Raw genomic sequence first — 21169 nt, forward strand, 5'->3', positions numbered from 1 at the left:
AATTAGGAAACAGTCCAAGGAAGAACAAAAGAAGAGAGACTAGAGAAAGGGCAACAGAAAGACAGGGCTATTAAAGAGGTCCTTCCCACGCAGGAGCACTGGGCAGAGGGTCTCCATTAACACCTCCCCATAACCAACCCAAAGAAGCTTATTTGTAATGGAGAGTTTCTTTCCATATAGAGGAAGAGGACTGAGAGGTCCAAAGTTGAGGTCTGAAGGGCTCATGAAAACTTCATTTCACACAGTAAGTGCCTATCTTGCATTGAGCAAATGTTCAGCAGCAGGTTTTTGTGGCAGGTGGCAACCAGCAAGTCACTGCTGTTACTCACTTTCAAGGCAGCAGTACAGGCAACCGTGACAGTTGCTCGTGCAGTTGTTAATGAGAAAAAGGAACACAGATTTAGGTCAGCTTTTATGCAAATTAAGCGTGGACACTGCTTTTTCAGTGCATTAATGCTGTGGCCCTTCAGTGCTCTGAACTATGGGCCCTCTCCCCTTACCCACCACTGTTACAGCAGATGGAGATGAAATAACCTCTGCAATCACAGAGATGGGTTGCTCATACTTGCGTGCTTATTCTTTGTAAATTTTTCACATCCATGCAAAACCCTGCCAAAAAGATGATTAAAAAACCTCAACCCCACAACAATAAAAGCCCAGCATTTTCTTGGAGGGATGGGGGTGGATGGGGAATAAACACCATGGAAACATGTAGACAGATATATTCTTAGAATCAGATCATTCTCTTGTATGGAAAGCCTTACTAATTCAAGCCTAAGTGCTGCAAGAATAAAGGGTTAGAAGGAAAAACACAGCTGGTGAAAATTGGGGGTTGCAGCTCTGCGTTTAATGTCTTCCACTTTGTGGCAATATCTCTGTATTCCTCACATCATCTTCCTCATTGGCTGCAACAGGCTGTGGGGGGATGAGAAAAGCTCACAAGATATGTCAATGCTGTCAGCAAAGTAAATTACATCTGTTGTCCAGTTTGTTCCATTTTGATTTCATGATGGGAATTGTAAGGGTGTCTGTAAGCTCCAGTTTCAAGCTCATTTAGTGACTCTTGGAAGTTTGATCTCACAGATTCAGAGACCGAAGGATCTTCCATCCTGTTTAACCCACTGCATCTATATATGCTACTCTATGCTGTCCTTGGGGATGTGATGCTTCTGAATGTTTCCACTGATTGAATCTCACTACATTGTGGCTCTCGCTACATTGTGGTGGCTCTGCTGCACTGTTTCAGGCTACTAAAATGTTTTCTTGCCTAGGGGCTGGGCAAGCCTACCAAGGATTGTTCTGTTAAATTTGAGAGAGTCAACTTATTATGTGCCAGTTCAGGCATCTCTTCCAGGGAAACGTTAGTGCCCTGGATCTCATCCAGACCTGGCTTTAGTCCATCTATAATAATACCACACTCTTTAGTTTACAGTTAGAGCCTTGAGGTAAACTGTCCCTGGAGGCACTGCATGTTCTTTTCAGAGACTCAACCAAGTATTCTGAAGCGTTGCCCAAATGACATGGGACAAAGCCAGTACTCCAAAAATGATGGCAGGCTCAAGGCTGCTCATTATTAATAATCATCAAGCAGATGAAGTAGAATTACTCAATCCTAGAATTCAAGCTGTAATGGGCAAGCTGCATGCAGAACATCTCAGGACCAGGTTCTCCACTACCCAGCAGTGTGAATAGCCCAATGCAAAAACTTATGGTTGCGTTTCGCACTTGCTCTGCACTCTGTTTTCATTTATATATACGATTGCTTAGATGCAGGGGAGTGGAGAGACTAGGCATATAAAACTGAGGCTGCATTAGGCAGTTTTGCATGCAGCATCACAGGGCTCCAGCTGCAGAAAGCACATTTCACGCAAAGATGAAAGCCTTTCTAGAGACAGGGCACTGTCCGAATTGTATTTAACTCAGAAGTGAAGCTTCCCCTGAAAGACAGTAACAAACTGATTAAAAATAATTAAAAAGAAGTCCCATTAGGGAAAGTTGAAAGAACTGAATCTGCTCAGATTAGAAAAAGATTAAGGGAAGACAACAAATGCCTACAAATACTTAAACAGGATGTTACAAACTGCACAGGGATTAATTTTCCTCCTTAGTCAACAAGACAATAAGAAATAACGGACTGCAGCAGAGACTGATTACAAAATACCAAATGACTCAATTTGTAGCATTTGGATTTGCATCTGCTGCTGGAAGTTTCGAAGACTGAGGGGTCTTCAGAAGTGGGCCTTGGTGCCTGCACAAGGGAGCGAGATGCTAATGCTGGCTGATCATACATTAAGGAGAGTTTTGAGAATAAGCTCAACCTTTCTACGATGCATAGGAAAAATTATGATGTGACATATCATGAGCTGCCTGTCTATTCAAATGCTTCTATGAACTGACTGCATATGAGACAAAGCCACCTGGCAGTTCTACTGGGACAAAGTAAACCTTGTAACACTGAGGCAGTCTAAGAGAGATGCTCCTATAAACACTTAACGCTCCCTTCAACAAAGATCCGTTCTTCAGCGAAGAGTCAACAAGGTTGTTTTGCACAGATTTTCATCCTGTCCAATGTAGTTATTTCACATTAAAAATTTGGCTCCTTGTAAGTAATTATCTTACCTGCCACTATAGCAGTGTCAAACTGTTTTCCCTAACATTTTTTTTTCAAATTTCAAAAGAAGCCAATCTACTCACAAGTTTTATCTGCTGAGTGAGAGAGGAGATTAGAAAGTGCATTGATCTTATTGATGTCAAGTCCTTCTAAGGACTAAAAGTTTATTGCTTTCCTGTCTCTGATTATCTTTTTGTGAGGATGTGGATCACAGGCTGGGAAATAGTACTCCACGAGAGACGAGACAGGCTTCACTACAGAGGTGAAAAGCTGGAGGAGGCATGAGGGGAAGCATGAAGAAGGAAGCAGGAAACCGAAGGTAAAATCTGAAGAGCTACTAAGTGGATTAGGAGTCCAGGGCTTGTGGAAGGTCATAGAGCTTTCTAACTTTTAAACATGCAGGTTTAACCTTGCAAAGTGTGGCACAGACATAGGTTTCATGAAATTACTAGTATATTTTTCAGGGCAACATGCTGAAATGTGCTAAGCTCCCTCCATTCCCACTGAGAGGAATGCAGAGATCTAGGTACCTTTCAAAAGCTATTTTTCAGAAAATAGGAAGATATAATTGAAAAGCACTTATAGAAAAGTTCAAACCAAGGGAATTGCTCCATTGTCTAAATATTTCCAGCCAAGTAATTCAGCCCAGAGCTTTATCTCTTGTTCTGCTGAGTTTTACATCAGGCTCTTATTTTCAGATTTAAGGAGGGAGCAAAGAAACTCCCTACATCCACATATATGTCCTTGGAAGACTATCACAACAGACATCAAGGCCCTGATTAGGCATCTGTAAGTCCTCATGTTGTACACATGACTACATGTGGAAGATCTCAACAGTATGATCAAGATTTTGCAAAATAGAAGGTGAGATCCTGACCTTTTGAAATTAATTGGAATTTTGCCACTGACCCCAGCAGGACCCCAGATTCAAACCTTGGTATCTACCCTGAATTGCAGAGGAGCTAAGAACCTAACAGTCTGCTTGAATTTTGAATGCTCAGCGTTTTTAATATTAACCCATTAGCTTACATCATTAAGTTTAAGGAATGACCTCTGAAAATCATCAGCTAAAATTTTCAGCAGCAAAATTGTCTGATTTGCAGACAACATTTTCTTACACCGTTCTTCAATCTGTACTTTCCTTTCAGTGTAAAATGGACAACCAACTCTCTGTCTCAGGATGTAGTTGGAGAGAGGGGATCTTTAAGTCTGGATTTCTAATTTAATTAACTGTGCAGATTTATTTCCTAATAAAGCAAATTTTAATTTCCATGACCTCACTGTGGAGCCAGGAGATCTTTCAAAGTGTTATCTACTTGAGAAGAGAATAGCCTTCTATCCCTGCACTCTTGTGGAGATGCAGCCCCCAATGGGTTTTCTATGACAAGTCCACTCTTCCTTGGCTGAAAAGGCAAAGGCCAGGGAGTAGAGCTACATACGAGTCAGATTTCACTAAAGAAACAGTGGCTCACACTAAGTTTAAACATATATTTATATCCTACCCCACTTACTAAAATTCTTCCTTCATGCTCAGAAACTGAAATGTTGCATCTTTTCTATTCTTTACTGTCCAGAAGTACTCTTCCTTTTGATCTGGCTAGCTGAAGCAAGAATGCCCTTTTTATGGACTATAAAGCTTACTGTATAAACCACAATAGATATGGTTTGAAACACCCACATATGAAATCACAGTGTGAATGTTTAGAGACTGTTTCTGCATATAAATATTAAAGCCACAATGCTTCTCATAGGTGTGCCCTATAGTAATTGCGCAATCAAAATCTGTCCCCAAAATAGCACAGACCTCTCTGCAGAAGGAAATACTCATCGCATCTTAGATACCTTCTTTACCATATGGCAAACACTGATCAGAGCTGACTTCTATCCACTTTGTCAATATAACACAAAGAGACAAAAAGTCATATGGGACAATAGTACTCTTAGGATTGTTGACAGCAACTTAATCGAGTATGTCTGTCAGCTCAGGTGTTCAGGTATTTACGCAAACTTTGTATTTCATGGCCTTAAACATAGGTGATATGTTTTTTTCTTTACAAACTAAATTTCCTCCTCCTCAATCATTGAAATTTTATCTGCAGTACTAACTCTTATCTTTTGTAGTCTTGTCTAGGAATAACAAGGAACTGACAATAACAAATATTTTTTTTGTTTCCAAAGCAAGCATTCTATCAACGCAATAATCTAAAAGGCTAACTATACGGATGCCTCTAAAAATGACCATCAATCTGTATTAATTTCAGGTCTCAGTTCACCGTACTGTCTCTAAAGAAAAAAGAACAGCTCAGGAAACCAGTGAAAAAAGCTGGCTGAATACCAAACAAAAGCCAACAGCTAAAATCCAGGTTGCTGCAGGGATGCCATAAAAAAATCAGACCATCTGCAACAGTCATGGTAGAAAATCATTTAGCAGTGAGTATATGCTTTTGGCTCCTGTTATTAGATAACTGATAACTGAGTTCTGAATGATTCACATCCAGTCACGCAAATGACGCATGGACCCAAAAGTGTAGGGATTGGCATGGTCTTTCATAACACGTGCCGTTGGAGAAAACAATGATAACTTGTGGATAGGTTTCACAATACTAAATGGTATACACTGCCAAAACTATTTTCATGTTTATTTCTGATATCCTTTACTCTCTCCTATTTCCCCTGAACTACCTGTAAATCCTCTCAATCACACGAAGACTGGACTAATGTGAGCTAAATGTGATAAAAAGACAGGTTTATTATATATAGACATAGTTGAGCTGTGGAGTAGTTTTACCCAGTTCCTTTTCTTCTTCATTATTTTATTAATCTATACCTTCTTTTCAAGTAAAGGCAATTTTTGTGCTCTGAGACCCAGACTCCTCTTGTGGTTTGATCTCTGCCCTTTATCTCAGGCACTAGAAGGAAGCTAGAGTCACAATTCTAATCTAAATTTACGAGGATAAAGAGACAACTGCTAGCTGTTCCACATAGAGACTATCTATTGCAGATAAGCTAAAACTTCAAAGGGAAATCTTGTAAACTCTAACTCACTGGTGGGTAGAAGGCAGCTCCAGGCTCATGTTTAAGAGAAAAGCTGATGTTGATTAACAGTGCAAGCTGCCTTAGTTCAGATTATCCTTTTGTGTGCTTTGGGTCTTCCTGAGTTAAATTCCATCATGCATTATAGCACATCCTACCATCTTCGAGAACTAGGTGTCATAATATGCCAGTCTTCAAAGTTAGTCAGAGTCCGGGCTAGCCTTACACAGACAGGACTGAGCTGTGTGTGAATTAAATTCCTGGACCATAACATATTGCTGCAAAAGTTGATGGCAAGAGCTGAATCCAGAAACATGTTTATATCTGGTTTACAGGTGAAGGCTAAATCTGATTTTAACTCCTATAGTATAATTGTATTGCCACTGAGTTTCCCAACACATTAGGAATTACAAGGTAGAAACTAAAGCTATTGAAACTTCCAGAATTAGGGTAAAGGACAGGATGAGACTGCATTTAGATTAAAGGTAGTATCGTGTTTCGGCTAAACATGTAACCATGATCAATACCAATATCAGAGTTAGGAGAATTTATTCTAATACTATTATGATAAAAGTCATAATCAGGAGTAGTGCTATCATGAAAAGGGATTTGTGAGGCCTTTCTTATAAAACCTACGAGCTGATCAGCATAGTGCCTTTGTAACATTAATGCCATGGGTAGAGTGCACAGTTATCTGTCACAAATACTTCTGTGTCAGTAATTTGGAGATGTATGAGCTATTTCACTCCTGCAGAGAGGGTCTTTACATGACATTCTGCTCAACAAAGGTACATTGCAAATTTTCAAACGAATAAGCCATGTGCCATCTTTCAACATTCAAATATCAATGGAAAGTCAACATTTACATTTGATTTAACTGTGCCAGATAAACCCACCCATTTTACCCACTAATTCTGAGTTAATTAAAGCTCCATGCTAGCAACCATGCCTTCACTATATAGAACAAGCAATAAAGCTAAAGCCCTGAAGTTTCAACATAGTCGTAGCACATGGGCAGGCCTTTCAACTTATCATTTTCGGATACGTACCCAGTACAGTACATCTGTCCAGCCCTCCATCGTGATGCACTGAAACACCGTCAGCATGGCAAAAGCAAAATTGTCAAAGTTCGTAATGCCGTGTTTAGGTCCCTCCCAGCCTGCCTTGCACTCCGTGCCATTCTGACACTGCCGCCCATGCGCAGACTGGGGGGCACAGGGAGATGGATCATCTTCTGCAGGTGTATCTTAAAGGAGAGGAGGGAGAAAAAGGAGATGAAGGAACTAATTGCCATTTGACACACTGATAAGCGAGTGAAGGATATCTGATTTTAACAAATATGTTTTGCAGTGAATTTGACAGACTTCTCTAGGAATACACAAGCAACTGTATTAATTTTAACGGGCAGAGGGATGTTTTGTTGTGCTTCACTTTCTTTTTGTAAAAATAATGGCTGTCAAATTTTACAGTCAAAACTGAGATGGACTTTTTTTTAAAGCATACCCTCCTATGAGGAAGAAATCATGCCTTTCAACATGAGTGGGAACATTAGATCACATCTATTACATTTCTTTAGGCTGCATGTTATGACCAGTGTTTTCATACCGCAGTCACTTGGCATCTGGGTTAATCTTGGAAGGGAACTGCAGCACTGACTGGCACTCTGTTGAAGGAGGCTGAACCCCTGCAGCAGACAGGCTTCAGCGCTCTGGAGATAGGTTGATATGGTGCTGGGCCACTGCTAAATTACAGCAGAGAGTCTCTGGAGCTCTGCTCTTTTGGAGTTTAGAAGCTGTGTGGCATTTTATCAATAGCCCAGTGGCACTCAGAAGCTCTACAAATTACTGCTTGATTATCCACCTTCTTTACGGGTATTTCCAAAGATCTGGGAACCCATACAACAAGCTTGCCTAAATGCTTTGATGTATGAAAAATGCTACAGAAAACATTTTTATAAGCACAAAAACTCCTGCAATAGAATTTTTTTAAATGTACAGATTTCAGAGCTTAGTGCTACATTTATAAGAGATGCAGGTATGTATGTGTGTGGGAGCAGATAATTATGTTTGTTTCTCATCTTATATGGCAAAAAATGTAATTTTCCAAAAGTTATGATCACATTCTGATCATTAAAGCATGCCAGAAACAGCAATATTAGAATTAGATGCTGTAATGTAAATAATCCCAGGCAGTATAGAGAAAGATATATACACTTTAAAAATGTGAAACAGTCTGACAATGCATTATAGTTCTAGCATCATTTCCAGAAAATGAAATCTGCCGACATTATAAAGCAGAAAATATAGAACTTCTGAAAATTTCCTGCTGTACAATATTTTCTTGGTTACGAGCTGAACTGGGTCCTAGACATTGGCACGCACCACCACATGGGAAATCATTGCTGCTCAAGGTCAATAAATCAAATTAAAAAGAGCAGATGGTTAGGTGAGTGAGTGACAATACAATTCAATTATTTTGAAATCTGAAGATTTCTTTCTGCAAATAATTTGAAAGTTCTTTCCTGATAGATTTGGTGCAAAAAAGTTTCTTCCCATTAATATAATTTTGTTTTCTTACTAGCTGCACTTCTAACCACAGTCACAGCCTGTGATTGAAAAAAACGGTACTGGGCCTCAATTAGATATTCCTTTACAATGATACTGGTTTAAAATGAAGATGTATTTGTGTACAAGATTAATAATAAAGTATAAGAGTTGTTCATTTCCATGATGCCATCTCATTTGTAGCTCAGTCTGCTAGTGGTGAAATCATCACTACTTTAGTGTTGCTTGAGCCTCTGGCAGATTTGTTAAAGAACTCAGGCTGGCCTGTAGTGCCAAAGGTCCACATTAAAAACTCCACTACTGTGTACAGCAGGAGTTGACAGTTTTGCATGTATCCTTTACAGACAGGCCAACAACTGAGTGCCCAAGATGAGCAAGCTAAACTCTCACCATTAGAGACAGTCTCGCTACATCAAAGGTGATTCATATCCAAGAAGCAGAACAGAGGAACCACCACTGTGAAACCCCAAACAGGTACACGGCAGGGAGCAACAGCCACCTGTCTCCTGTGCCAGCACAAATGCTCCATTATATATGGGGAAAGCCTCTCTCACAAAAGCTTTGTGTGTATGACAGTGTTCCCCTTACCTATCAGTCCCCCTTGCACATGGTAGCAGGTCTTATGCATCTTCCCCATGAATAACTCCAGACCAATGATGGCATAGATAATAATGACAAACAGCACCAGCAGGGCAATATGCAACAAAGGGACCATGGCCTTGATAATTGAATTTAAAACCACCTGGAGACCTGCAGAGAGAACAGAAGGAAGCACTTATCAGCAAGAGAACAAAAATTAGAGAGGCTATAAATTGCACAATAATATGTTGTTTTTATTTCATTCTGCCTCACCTGAACTCATTATCTTGATGATGTAAAGATGTACATTTACAGATCACCTCCCTCCAGAAGATCCCCAACATTTCACAAATTTACCAACGCAGCCTGGGTCACAGACTGAAGTAAAGCAGGTATTACCTTACCTGTCACTGAAATACCACCACCCTGGGGAGGGAATACATTAGCTATTTTGCCTGTTCTTGAAAACCAGACCTAAGGTGTTCCCCAGACAGTGTTGAAGAGAGTTAAAACATGGGAAAAACAAAGAACAAACAGAACTGAAGCAGGACAAGAACAGCGAGACACACAAGAGGGCAAATACTGGGGTACCACAGAGCTGCACCCCAGAGCATGGGGAGAGATGGCAAACTGAAGTCATGTCCCTACTCTGATTCTGGGTTCTTCCACAGGTCAAGCCAGTCTCAGGCAGAGCCTGAGCTGCTGAAGGACCACCAAACCCATACTGACTGAGAGCTCCCGGCCCTCTTAGGATCTCCCTGCACTCCAGATCCACCTCACCTTACTTCAGTCTGAACAGAGGGAGAGTCAGAACCAGCAGTGCTGGTTTTGCCCCAAGATTTAGGGATCACTCTATAACAGAGGTTGTCCAGGTCCCTAGAAAGGGATATGAACAAAATATTATTACATGGCTGTTGTTAAGGCATGAGACTGCTATAAGTCCTAATCATGAGCAAGCCAAACATTTCCAGAAAGGCCCGGGGAAGATGACTTGTAGCGAAGTTTGCTAAAGCACTAAGCCACTGTACTCTCAGATGCAGTCGACTCAAGCTGCAGATTCATGGGCCTGCCTCTGTCTCCTTCTCCTCATTTGTAAAATCAGAGTAACAAAGCCAGCCTCATAAGCCTTTAGTAAGGATTTGCATTTACAAAGGTCTTAAAGTTATTATCACTGGTGGCAGTGATGGCAACCACTGTCACTGGCAAGTAAGTTATTAATGCTGGAAGTATTGAGAGACCTCTAGAACTCTATAGCCTACAAATAGCCAGATCAGAACAATTATGAGCTCATGATTTTGCAATGACTGAGAGCCAGAAGCCATTAATGTCTCCTGCAAATGCTGTCATCTCCTCAGAGAAGTTGATATTAGCTGTGATTTCTGAAAAATGTGATTCATGAGTTGTAAATGTCTGTTATACATCTGCCAAGAGAGTTTGTGATAACCATTAACTTTAAAAATCTATCATCTAAGATTTTAGATTTTCATTTTTATTACTTTTTTTTAACTAATTTAAATACTTTCTAATAAGGATGACAGATCTCCTGACAAGCACTTTCACTTGTAGGCAATCCACTTGTCAATTCACAGCTAAGGCTGAGACTTTGCATTTGCTGCCCAGACACGATGGAGCGCAGCAGAAGCAATCAAAGGTGGCATCAGCTGCCAGGCCAGCAAGATCATTCACTGCCTGCTAGTAATCCAAAGCTGGCTACTAGCATCCCTCTAGTCAGAACATTTTTTCAGGTGTCTGCAGTCAGTTCAGTTATCTGTTAATGGTTCATGCTACTACCCAAAGGGAGTTATATTCAGCATGAAACATTCTGGCTTTCACAAAGAGATCCTTACATGAAGTATAATACTGACAGGATCAAAACTCATCCTATACAAGAGTGGGCCGTTCTGCTCGCTCAGTTACTTCTACGTTCTTACTCTGTATAAGCAATGTCTCTGGGGAAAAAATATTGCTGTGATTACATGAGGCAGTCAACCTTTTCCTCTAGACGTTCACTTCATTCAGTCTACTAATTGTAAATATATACAGAAAATGAATTGCACTCCACATCAACATCACTCCAATACTTTACAGCAGTCAAGAATGTAACATTCACCAGACAATTAAAACAATGTCCCACCTTCTCCCAAACAATGTACAACAATACAAGAAAGTTAAAAGACTACAGATGGCTATGAACCTGAAAAAAACCCACAAACTTTGCAGATTGAAATATTTGTAGCTTCAAATAAATCTACACAAAAGCAAACAAAGGTCTCCAATTTTAGTGGTTTTAGGAGCCTTGTTAATCCAAAATGTAGACAAGATTACAAGGTTAAGAGTTCTAATACCAGGTCTTATGTAATTTACCCTTAATTGTTATTATTAATTGATTTAATATTCATCATAGGATATACCCAATGCTCTTGAGAGGGTACTGAGGACAGACACAATGATGAACAAAAAGCTCTCTCATTTTAAATGTAGCTTCATTATCACCCACGCCATGAAAGTGCTTCAGTGTACTACAGATGTCCAGAGAAGATAATATCTGCACAAAACAATGCCCTTTGTGTTAACAAAGCAGCGCTTGTGAAATCAAAGGCTTGCACCATAAACATGAGATGACAAGGTGTTTAGACAGTCAAGGGGAACAGGTACCACAAGAAGATTTATAGGAGCTTCAGCTAGCTTAATTAGAGAAAAGCTTCTTGAGAATAATAAACCAACTTTGAAGAAGAGATGAGCTACTGAATGCTGTTAGCATGAATTGATGTGTGTGCTGTGCAGTACCCCGTTAGGGCAGTCTGTTTTTAAATCCAGATGTTTCCACTAATTAGCAAGCTTACATACATTACCGTTGAAGTATTCAGAGAGTTTCTAAAAGTTTCAAACCGCTAACTATGTAGCAACTTTAGAAATGTCCTCTCAGAAGATGTAATGAATGCTACTAGCAGAAGGGCAAGGGATATATGCCCATCACCGTGCTCCCTGCATTGTTGTCAAGCTTATTGCTGCAATATAGCTGCTGCCATTAAGTTACTTTATTCTCAGTTCACGCAGCCACTTGCAACATGAATAGCTGTTGCAAGGAATGGCATGAGGAACCAGGCCTGGACAATCAGAAAAGTCGGTGTAGTAGAAGTGGGGAGAACAGGGAGAGCAGATAAAGAAGGATTAAAGGACTGGGGGAGAGCCATGGGTAGGTAGAACAAACAGAGACACTTTTTTAATAAAAAACCCACATGCTTCAAAACACATCAGATCTGTGTTCTGAAATCTGAGAAGTGCAGATCAGTGTCTGTGGATGATCAGATGCATTTCTGATCAGGCTAAATCAAGGCAAATCATCCCCTTACATGCAGTCACAAAGCTTTTTCTAACCAACGGTGAGAACTTCTACACACTTTTACATGCTCTTTCCCTGTGCAGGGGAAGAAAAGACAGTTGAACTTATAAAAAAATGACTTCTCTGTCCCAGCTCATGCATGCTCTTAATCTTTGCACACTGCGACACATAGGTATCACCCAATGTGGGTGCTCACAATACAGGAGTAATACAGTCCCACTTGCCTGATGCTCTCTGTAACACACCATTGCACATCTTTGGCATTTTCTCCCTTGTGGAGGTAAGGCTTGCACTCCTGCCAATGAGCTGCGCAGCTTATAATCATAATTAAATCAGAATGACTGGTGACCTGATCAGACTGCAAAGCTGGCCTCTGGATTTCAAGTAGATGATGCCAATAACTGCCTTCCCACAGCAGAGTGAAGAGCTGTGTTTTCACACTGCTTTACAGAGGCTGGCAATGCCATTGTTGGCCAACCATAAATGCAGAGTCTTGAACTTATGTCCTGGCAAGTAAATATACAAATAAATGGGTTTAAAATATTTGGCATTCTAAATGTACTTATTCATTCGTGGAAGCTCTCTCCATGTGCTAGACACTCTCCAGACATCTGAGAAGGCACAGCATCTGCCCTGAGGAGCTCACTCCAGGCTGGACAAAGAGATAACTGCACAGAGGTTAGGAAAAGTGCCACAAAAGGGATTGTTTGCAGTTTTTCAGCTCACGCTTTTCTTCTGTTAATAATTGAAGTTCTTAAACAGCTCTTAGTATTTATTTTAAAAGCACTTCAGTTTACCTTTAAAAAAAAAATCTCTTGGCTGCATTCTGTTGGCTGACACTGACTCCATAAATGTTTCAGTAAGCAAAACACGTTAATGCCATTCCCTGGGCTCACAGAATTTAGCATTTATTTACACTGATAAAATGTTTTAAATATTTATTACATGGAAACAACATTGCTTTTTATACCAGGTCAAGCCCTTTTCAGCCTCTAGAGAACTGCATCGACCCAAAGGTTTAGGGCATAACTGGGGAGTAGAGGGAATAGGGAAGAAAGAAGGAAAAGAGTTTATACCAAGCAACACTGATCTTTCTCAAAGCTGTGGGAAATATGCTGTTAGGGATGCTGCAGGTGTTTTAGAGCTATTATATGATACTCTACTTTTCTCTCACGAAGACAATCATGAGTCGGGCTCGTTGCTGTCTCATCAATTCAGGCAGTTATTGAAGAACATGCTTATCTCCAAGCATGTAAGTGTCTGCACCGAAAGCAATGGGATTACCTACATACCCCATTGTGCACTTACAAGATTTTTTGGATTTCAACCAATGCTCAGCAAGATGGCACAAAATAAAAAAGTGCACCAGACCCAGCTGCTAAAATGCACGTGGCATTGTTGTGCTGTGGAAGTTATCCAAGGAAACTAATGGTAGGCTGGTCTCAGAAAAAACATTTAGGCCTTTCCAAGCACAGCTCTGTCTCTCATTTTCATGTGTCTTCAATTTTGGATCAAACTTTGTTTGCTGGACAGGGTGGTTTCCTGTTCTCATCATATTAGTAGTCCAGATCTTCAGAGAAAGCGTATCCAGAGTCTACTCCTTCATTGGTTTTGCAGGGCTATATTTTGCCTACACCGTGACACTGCCTGAACCAGGAGTATGAGCAGGCATGGTCTCATACAAATGACCTTCTGGAAATGAGCAGGAATAAAAGGGAAAGGAGAGGACTTTCAACTCCATCCATCCCTCCTCTGCCTCCTGCTAAACACACAAACACACACAGATTTTCATACTTAAGCCAGTGCCCAAGGGCGTGGGAGGTAATTATTTTTCTGCTAATATAGTTCAGAAGAAAACTACTACTTTCTGCAAGCAAGGAGGAAGCAGGGGAGGATTTGTGACTCAGCACAGTGCCTGAGTCAGATCACTTCTGGGAACCACTCTTAAGTGGTAGAGTTTATGCACCATCCCCAGCCACGAGCTAGGCCTACCCACAAATCACGGTTATTTCTGATGATACACTAAGAGACTGCCACTACAGTTATCTCTATTTCCAAAGCACAAGCAATATAACCAGTAATATTCCCCAAAGTGGATATTTATCATTTAATAAACATAGGCATTGGCTAAGAAAACTGAAAAATATTAAATATTTATAAATATGAAAGGGTTTATACCAATTTTAAAGGAAGCCTGGAAAAAGATAGAAATTTTTATCACAAAATGGTCCACAGTCATGGCAAGATATCTTAGATAAGTACATCTGCAATGATTTGTGAGGGAAAACATTGAGGACTTTCTTCACCAGTGTTGCAAAGGGAACTCATAAGGCGTAGTTCAGTTAAGGACAGCCGTACAGTAACAATTCAGGGAGGTAGTCCTTTACTGTCTTGCTAGAGTCTCAAAATATTAGTGGCAGATTGCTAGATAAAGCAAATTCTGTGGGTGTAGTGCAGCATTCTTGGGGCTGCAGATGTCATTTCTATTTCAGGAATAATAGAGAAGGTCTTGGAATAGGAAGGAAAGACACGACACAGGACAGAAAACTAGCTGAAGTGAAAAGAAAGAAAAACTAGGAAAGACACTTTTCAAGCTGAGCAGTGACTATTTTGGAGTAGGTAATGCCATTTAAACATACACGAACATACATACAATTCAAAACCGTGTGCTGCAATGAATAGAGAAAAAGAAAGTTTTGGCATCTGCTCCCAATGTTCTCATTCCTCTGTTTTCAAACCATGTTTTCATTGACTTTTCAAACTGAAATATACACACACACACAAGGAGATTCATACAAACGGGCATGTGTATGTGAACATAATTGTTTTATGTTTGTCAAGTCTTGCAATACTGTCCTAGCCTCATCCTTTGAGGCAAGAAAGGAACAGCAGAACAAAACCAAAAGGCACAACAAAACCCAGCTCTTCCTTCTGGATCCTTTTCTCTTGGGAAGCAATTCATCTTCAGTATTCTCTGCTTGTCAGAGTGACTTAACTTAGACAGTTAAGCAACACAGCTTGCCCTCAGCATGGTGGCCACACAGCCCCAGCTTTTGGGTGCCTGAGGAGGATGGTTGGATAAATGTACACACTGCCTCAAGCTCTTTGCCTCTCTGCTGGAAGAAACCTCTACTACCACTCATAGAAGCATCCCTCTCCCCTCCTGGGGGCTTTAACCTTTTTTAATAGCTTTTTGTTCAAAGTAAGTGTTCACTTTCTTATAAAGTTGCTTGCTGTTCAGCCGGCCTTGCTCATCTTTCCAGTCCCAACGCATTAGGCAGTTCCTAGAAGCTCAACTTTATTCTCCAGCCATTTGATCTTAGCTCAGTTCGGCTGAGGATGAGGTCCAGGCAAGATCTACAGACTTTCAATGTTAAAAAAAAAAAAAAAAAAAAAAAAAAAAGGTGTAGTGTCCCTCCCATGCAGCTACCTGCATATAGAGAAGGAGCATGGAGAGAAAACAGGCAACTAATTGCCTACTGAAAATTGCACGTTACAGAAAAAAGACCATTTTGAGCAAAAACACAAATGAAGTTCGGAAAGCTAACTTTGAGGCTGTTTTGAACAAGGACCACAGTGCACTCTAAAGTAGTCTTATGCTGAGAGGGGGGAGGATGAGGTCAAGCATTCACTGCCAGACAAAGATTCCTAAAGATGGGCTGAAAGTAGGGCAGAAAAAGGGCATGCAGGAGCCCTGGCAGTTCCTAGGCCAGCAAGGATCAGCTGTCACCCTTTCCCAGGAAACAGCTTTGATTTTCTGCTGACAGGATGATCATGGACTCTCTGAGAAAACTGTTCTTGGGCTCATTGTTAAGATTTTATCTATACTTAATCACTGTGAAGGATCACAACTAGGAAGAACTTTTATTCGTCCCTCTCCCTACAGAGCTATGCAAAACCAATGACAGCCTAAGCCAGAAGACTGCACCAGTTCTCAGTGAAATGATCCATCACACTTCCACTTTTTTTAATTCTTCATGCTCAAGCACAGCTGTGACAGAGAACAGTCTTTCAAGCTCCAGTACAGGAGCAAATTTTGATCTAGTCCTGTGTCACAGGATTCAGTCAGAAAACTTGTATAGGAATGTGTCAAAATGCTGTACTGTCTTTAGTTTGGTCAAGTGAGCATAAAACCCCCCAAACCAATAGTTAAGTAACCTCTGAACTGAGATAATGATGAAAGAGCTTTCAGAATGCCAAATGCTGTTTGTACACAGCTCTCAGTAATTACTGTGTCCTAAGGATGCAGTTTTTGAAACAAGGCACTATGGACACCTGTAAGTGCTAAAGCATCATGGTAACAGAAATGGGCTCAAAGCACTTGGGTCTCAGTTGTGAGTGTGCCAGCATTTAAGTGGAGGACTAATGACTGTTGGGTTACAAATGCCTTTGTAAAGTCGCCAAATTCTCAGGGTCCTGAACAGCGTTATTTTTAACTGTTTGTTCTTATAGCTCCTCAGGTAAGTGGACATTGGCCCCTTTTGTTCATCGCTAAAAAGTCCTTTCTGTCTTGTAAATAATAGTCGTTCAGTTGTCCGAGCTCCTTCTCCTGATGCTCTTTCTAACTTACCACTTCTGAACAGGTTTAGAAATGGTAAAAGCTAGCAAGGTAACAAATGTTAACAGGGATCCTGCAAATGTAAAAGTGCATCCAGGGATGATAATATTACAGTCTTGTAGTACTTGGAGAAAAATATATTGATGATAAAATTTGATCTTCTTGCAGGTTAAACGCTCCAAGCCTATCATAACCGGCATACCATGAGCTACACTAAGTTTTACCTTCTCATGATAGAAAAAGTGCAACAAAATACTGGGTAAACCCTAAAACGCTCTCTTTAGATGGCTATCTATGGGGAGGTGCAGCATTTTATATGACAAAGACAGGCTATATTGCCCTGGAGAAGAAAACTCACTCCACCTCTTAACTTTGGACAGTGCTTAGTGGGCATAGACGGGACTAAGCTCTGGAGAGACATAGCATGACATTCTCAAAATCACAGTCATACAGGGTTTTCAGGAATATTTTAAGAACCTAAAACCAGAAAGTTACCTGATCAGGTAATGAAAGAATTTATGCAAACTGCACGATATGTGATCACTGCTGTGTTACTGTCTTGATGCACACATGGGATTTGTTTTCTCTTTTTAAATTACTAAAAGTGCTGTTAATGAGAATGCATGGTACAATGCCAAAATCCTGGTACGAAATGCATGGTACAATGCTATGGCCAGACATCTGAACAACTTTGCCTCTTAGCTTTAAGAAGAGAGTTTGGATTTAGGGACTCATCTATTCAGTGGTTAATCAGTCCTATCTCAGAATATCTAAAACTCCAGCTTTTTTTCTTTTCCACACTAGTAAGACTGTTGCTTTTGATTTTTATAAATCTGATTAGACTTAAAACTCTGTTTGCAGGCATCAGATAATAAAATAACTTTACGGGAAAAAATACCTTCTGATATAATAAGCAAAATCTCCTTTAGCTCACTAGGTAACCTCCAGTATGTTTAGACAGAAAAATTAATGGTTGCAGTTTTCGCAAAGATGTATTTGTCAGACGAAAGAATGGTTCTTTATTGATATTTACTTTCTTTGTAACTTTCTTTACGACTTGCACAATTCAAAAGATTTTTGTACAGACTGTGTATGTATTGCTGGAATACATTGGAACTAAACATTTATTTATTTTGAATTTCCTTTTACATATAATAAGCTGTCAAGGAGGAATCATAAGGCTCTCCTGCTGCAAAATAAACAGCTAAATTAAATTCCTTACAGATACAGAAATCTACAAATACAAGTCTGAGTGGAATTTGGCCCCCTCCAAAGTAAAGATTTGAAGTGAAATAACAATCTCAACACTGGAATGTGAAAAGCAAAAGATGGGCTAAAGCTTGAGTTTAAATTTTCACTTATATTGTGAGGGCAAGAGTGAGACTCAACCCTAAATTCTTTCATTGGGCACTGTTTATACTAATCAACAGAACTGTTAGATTTAAAACAGGCCTTTGTAAAGCTTGTGTATATGGATACATGGGCGTAATGGTTTGATTTCTGACCAAGACATCAAACCTGATTAAAAGGAAATTTATCTTTTGGTAACTTCCAATACATATTAAAAACCAATGTACAGCAACAACCTATGAGAAAACGTCAATTGCAGAAATGTGCTGAACAACAAGGAACGACAGTTATTGCAGAAAAAAACACTAAACCCAACAATCAATGCAAAATAAGACAGAAATGTCAGCCAGGCTGCTAGTTTAATGTGTTAACAGTAACATAAAAAGAAACAAACCAACAGATTATACTTCTAAGATATACAGCATTTGATATGTCCCAGTTCTCACACCAGGTGTGTACTACTGCCTTCAAAAAGGGGAGCCCTCTGCAAGAATGGTATCTGATTGAAAGATGAGATGCTTGAAGAAAATTTAGAGAGGAGGTTTTGTAATCTGATAATGAAATTGAATTTCTATAGATCTTTCCATGCCTAAAGAAAACAAATAGAATTTTTATAATTTCTTCTATTTCTTTTATTCCATGAGCTACTTTCTGTCAAAAATGCTTCTGATGTAAAAATGTTGAGCAGCTTTAGCGTTACTGAAGTTGAAAAAAAGAGTCTTTGCAGAAAGCTAGCAGATGTTTTCTGAATTGTGATTGATGTGGTAGGGCAAACCAGGAGAAGATAATCTAAAACTGAAAAAATAAGAGGCATAGCTATTCAGACAACTCAGAAAAAATAGTTGCAACAAAGAGCAAAACACATATGGGATAGGTTATTGTTACATGTGTTAAACAGGAATTGGATTTGCTTCTGGGAAAAAGGAAGATTAAGAAAGATGTCTGATCTCCTTCCCTTTTCCCTGGCAGAAAGAAAACTTTGATAAAATGTTAAGAGAATGGGCAAGTTAGGTGGGCTGTAGTTTGCCTTTGGTCAATACTTCCCCATGGTCAGAACAAATTTGTTCCATCAGTGAACATCTTAAGCCTAGAAAAGTTTATTAGTTGTTCATACCAGCCAATATTCCCGTGTTCTAAACTAGCACAGTAATATCAAGCAGACGTAACTCGGAAGGCAGTAGCTGATTTTGAAGAAGCTAGATTAAAGAGGGAAGGCCTCCAATAAATTTATGTAGCCACTGAAATTTTTAAATATATTTCCTCAGATTTGCCTCCTCTCAGTTCAGTATGCTTTGGTTTTTTTCATCCTATAGCACTTGTACAAGATGCAATATTATTACAAATTCAGATCATCACCAAAAAAAAATAATTTATTTGGAGACTAAACAGGAGACTTGAAATGTATTCACTGGTTGAGAGAACTATCTGACTGGTCCGCTGCTCTGTGCTTTGCTGATATTTTGATAATGCTTTGTGAAAATCACAACAATGACTGCAAGCATCTAACAATGCTTTTGGAAGGCTGGGACAAATAGAATTAATTCAAATGATGCCAGAGTCACAGAGCTTCCATGTACCCCCTTGTGTCCTGAGGAAGACACTCTTCTATGAACTCTCTTGTGTCCCACTTCCGAGATGAATGCTACCTAGTGTGTGTTAGTCACCTCTTCGAGAGAGGATGAGAAAGCTTCAGGCATGTTAAAAAGTCCCAACAGTTCAGTAATAAATTAATAGACGTACATTCACTTTAGAGAAAATGAATAAAGGACTTCATTCATTACAAGATCTTAAATTAATAAGCAACACAAAATTTAGCCAACTGGAATCAAAGTATGAAATGACATTTGATGTAAGCTTGGGATGACATCAGATGCAGTAGAGATGTCATCTGGGAGCGAATGTAAGAAGAAAACAGAGTAGAACATATCCTTACTATTTTGATCTGGAACAGCAATATCTTCCCTCGCCCATCACGGAGACAGCAACAGCCAGCAATTACAAGTGAGCAACTGGGAACCCAACACACTCCTGCTGATACCAGTTAGCTACAATCTGTATGTATACTTCTGCTCCTTTATGGTCCAGACAAAAGCATATCTAAACAACAATGCAAACTGTTCTTAGGAAACAGCAGATGGCATTCTTAGATTTTCAGATGCTTTAGGACAAGCATCTTGATGGCATGGGCTCTCTCTCAGAGCCGTGCCCTACACCCATTCTGAATGAGAACTCTGGACATTACTTGAAGAATGAAAAAAAGGTGCTAGAAAGAAAGTCTGATCCATCCAGAGCACTTCTGAAAAACCTCTTACTAAGCCAAGCTAGGATTTTTTGACTATCTCCACGTCTGCTCTTTGATGTCAGCGTGGGTTTTATTTTCTTCATTTGGAAGGGACTGCCTACACCCTGGTGTGGTCCCACATTATGGTATTGGGGTTTTTTGTTTTGTTTTGTTGTGAAGACATGTTGAATAATCATGCCAGCACGCACAGTAATTGGTAGGATAAAGGCTGACACAGTTATTGGGTACATTCGTAGTTAGTGTTATTTTTAAAAAAGCTACATAGCCAAGATCAAATAATAAATATTTCCCTGTTTTCATTGGTGTTCCTTAAATATGACAGAAATCTTTATTACAACAAGAAGTCTGTGCCTCTGTGAGTAATCTTCTCTACTAAGACAAATCCCTTTTTGCTACACCGAGTTAACCTCTTCTGCTATAAATTACACCATTCTGCAGGTTGTACCACTCAAGGAAACATGCTTTAGGTCCTGGTTGTGTAAGCTCTACTCACAGGAATGATCTTTACCTATGGGAGATGCTACGCTGGAATCAAATTACTCCCTTGAGTAACAGTGACCTAAGTAAATAAAGGACTTGTAAGCATGTGTAGAGTTTTAAGTTAACTATGAAGAAATAAGCTTAATGAGGACATTTGGTTCAGACTGTTCTCTCCTTTTTTCTCCACTCCCTTCCCATTTGTAATGAAAGCAAAACAAATTGGCCGCTTGAGATTAAAAACAGCTAGGCAATGACATGGGAAAGGTGGTGCAACTTGTCCTCACACGGTACTGTATGTGCTGCAGAGATGGTACAGATGGTTGAGAAGTCTTGTTCAAGAATGAAGGAG

General features: G+C 39.8%; 1 protein-coding gene across 2 annotated transcripts in view; it reads right to left on the reverse strand.

The window, feature by feature from the left end:
- Nucleotides 1-21169, reverse strand: part of CACNA1C (calcium voltage-gated channel subunit alpha1 C) — a 487530-nt gene that overhangs the window by 160818 nt on the left and 305543 nt on the right. For both annotated transcript variants that reach the window (XM_050892845.1, XM_050892854.1), the window contains exons 6-7: nt 8797-8958; nt 6694-6890 (exon numbers count right to left, since the gene is read on the reverse strand). In XM_050892845.1, the coding sequence (XP_050748802.1) occupies nt 6694-6890; nt 8797-8958 (359 nt within the window). The remainder of the gene's footprint in view (nt 1-6693; nt 6891-8796; nt 8959-21169) is intronic.

This window comes from Gymnogyps californianus, chromosome 1, assembly GCF_018139145.2.
Source record: "Gymnogyps californianus isolate 813 chromosome 1, ASM1813914v2, whole genome shotgun sequence".
Taxonomy (NCBI): domain Eukaryota; kingdom Metazoa; phylum Chordata; class Aves; order Accipitriformes; family Cathartidae; genus Gymnogyps; species Gymnogyps californianus.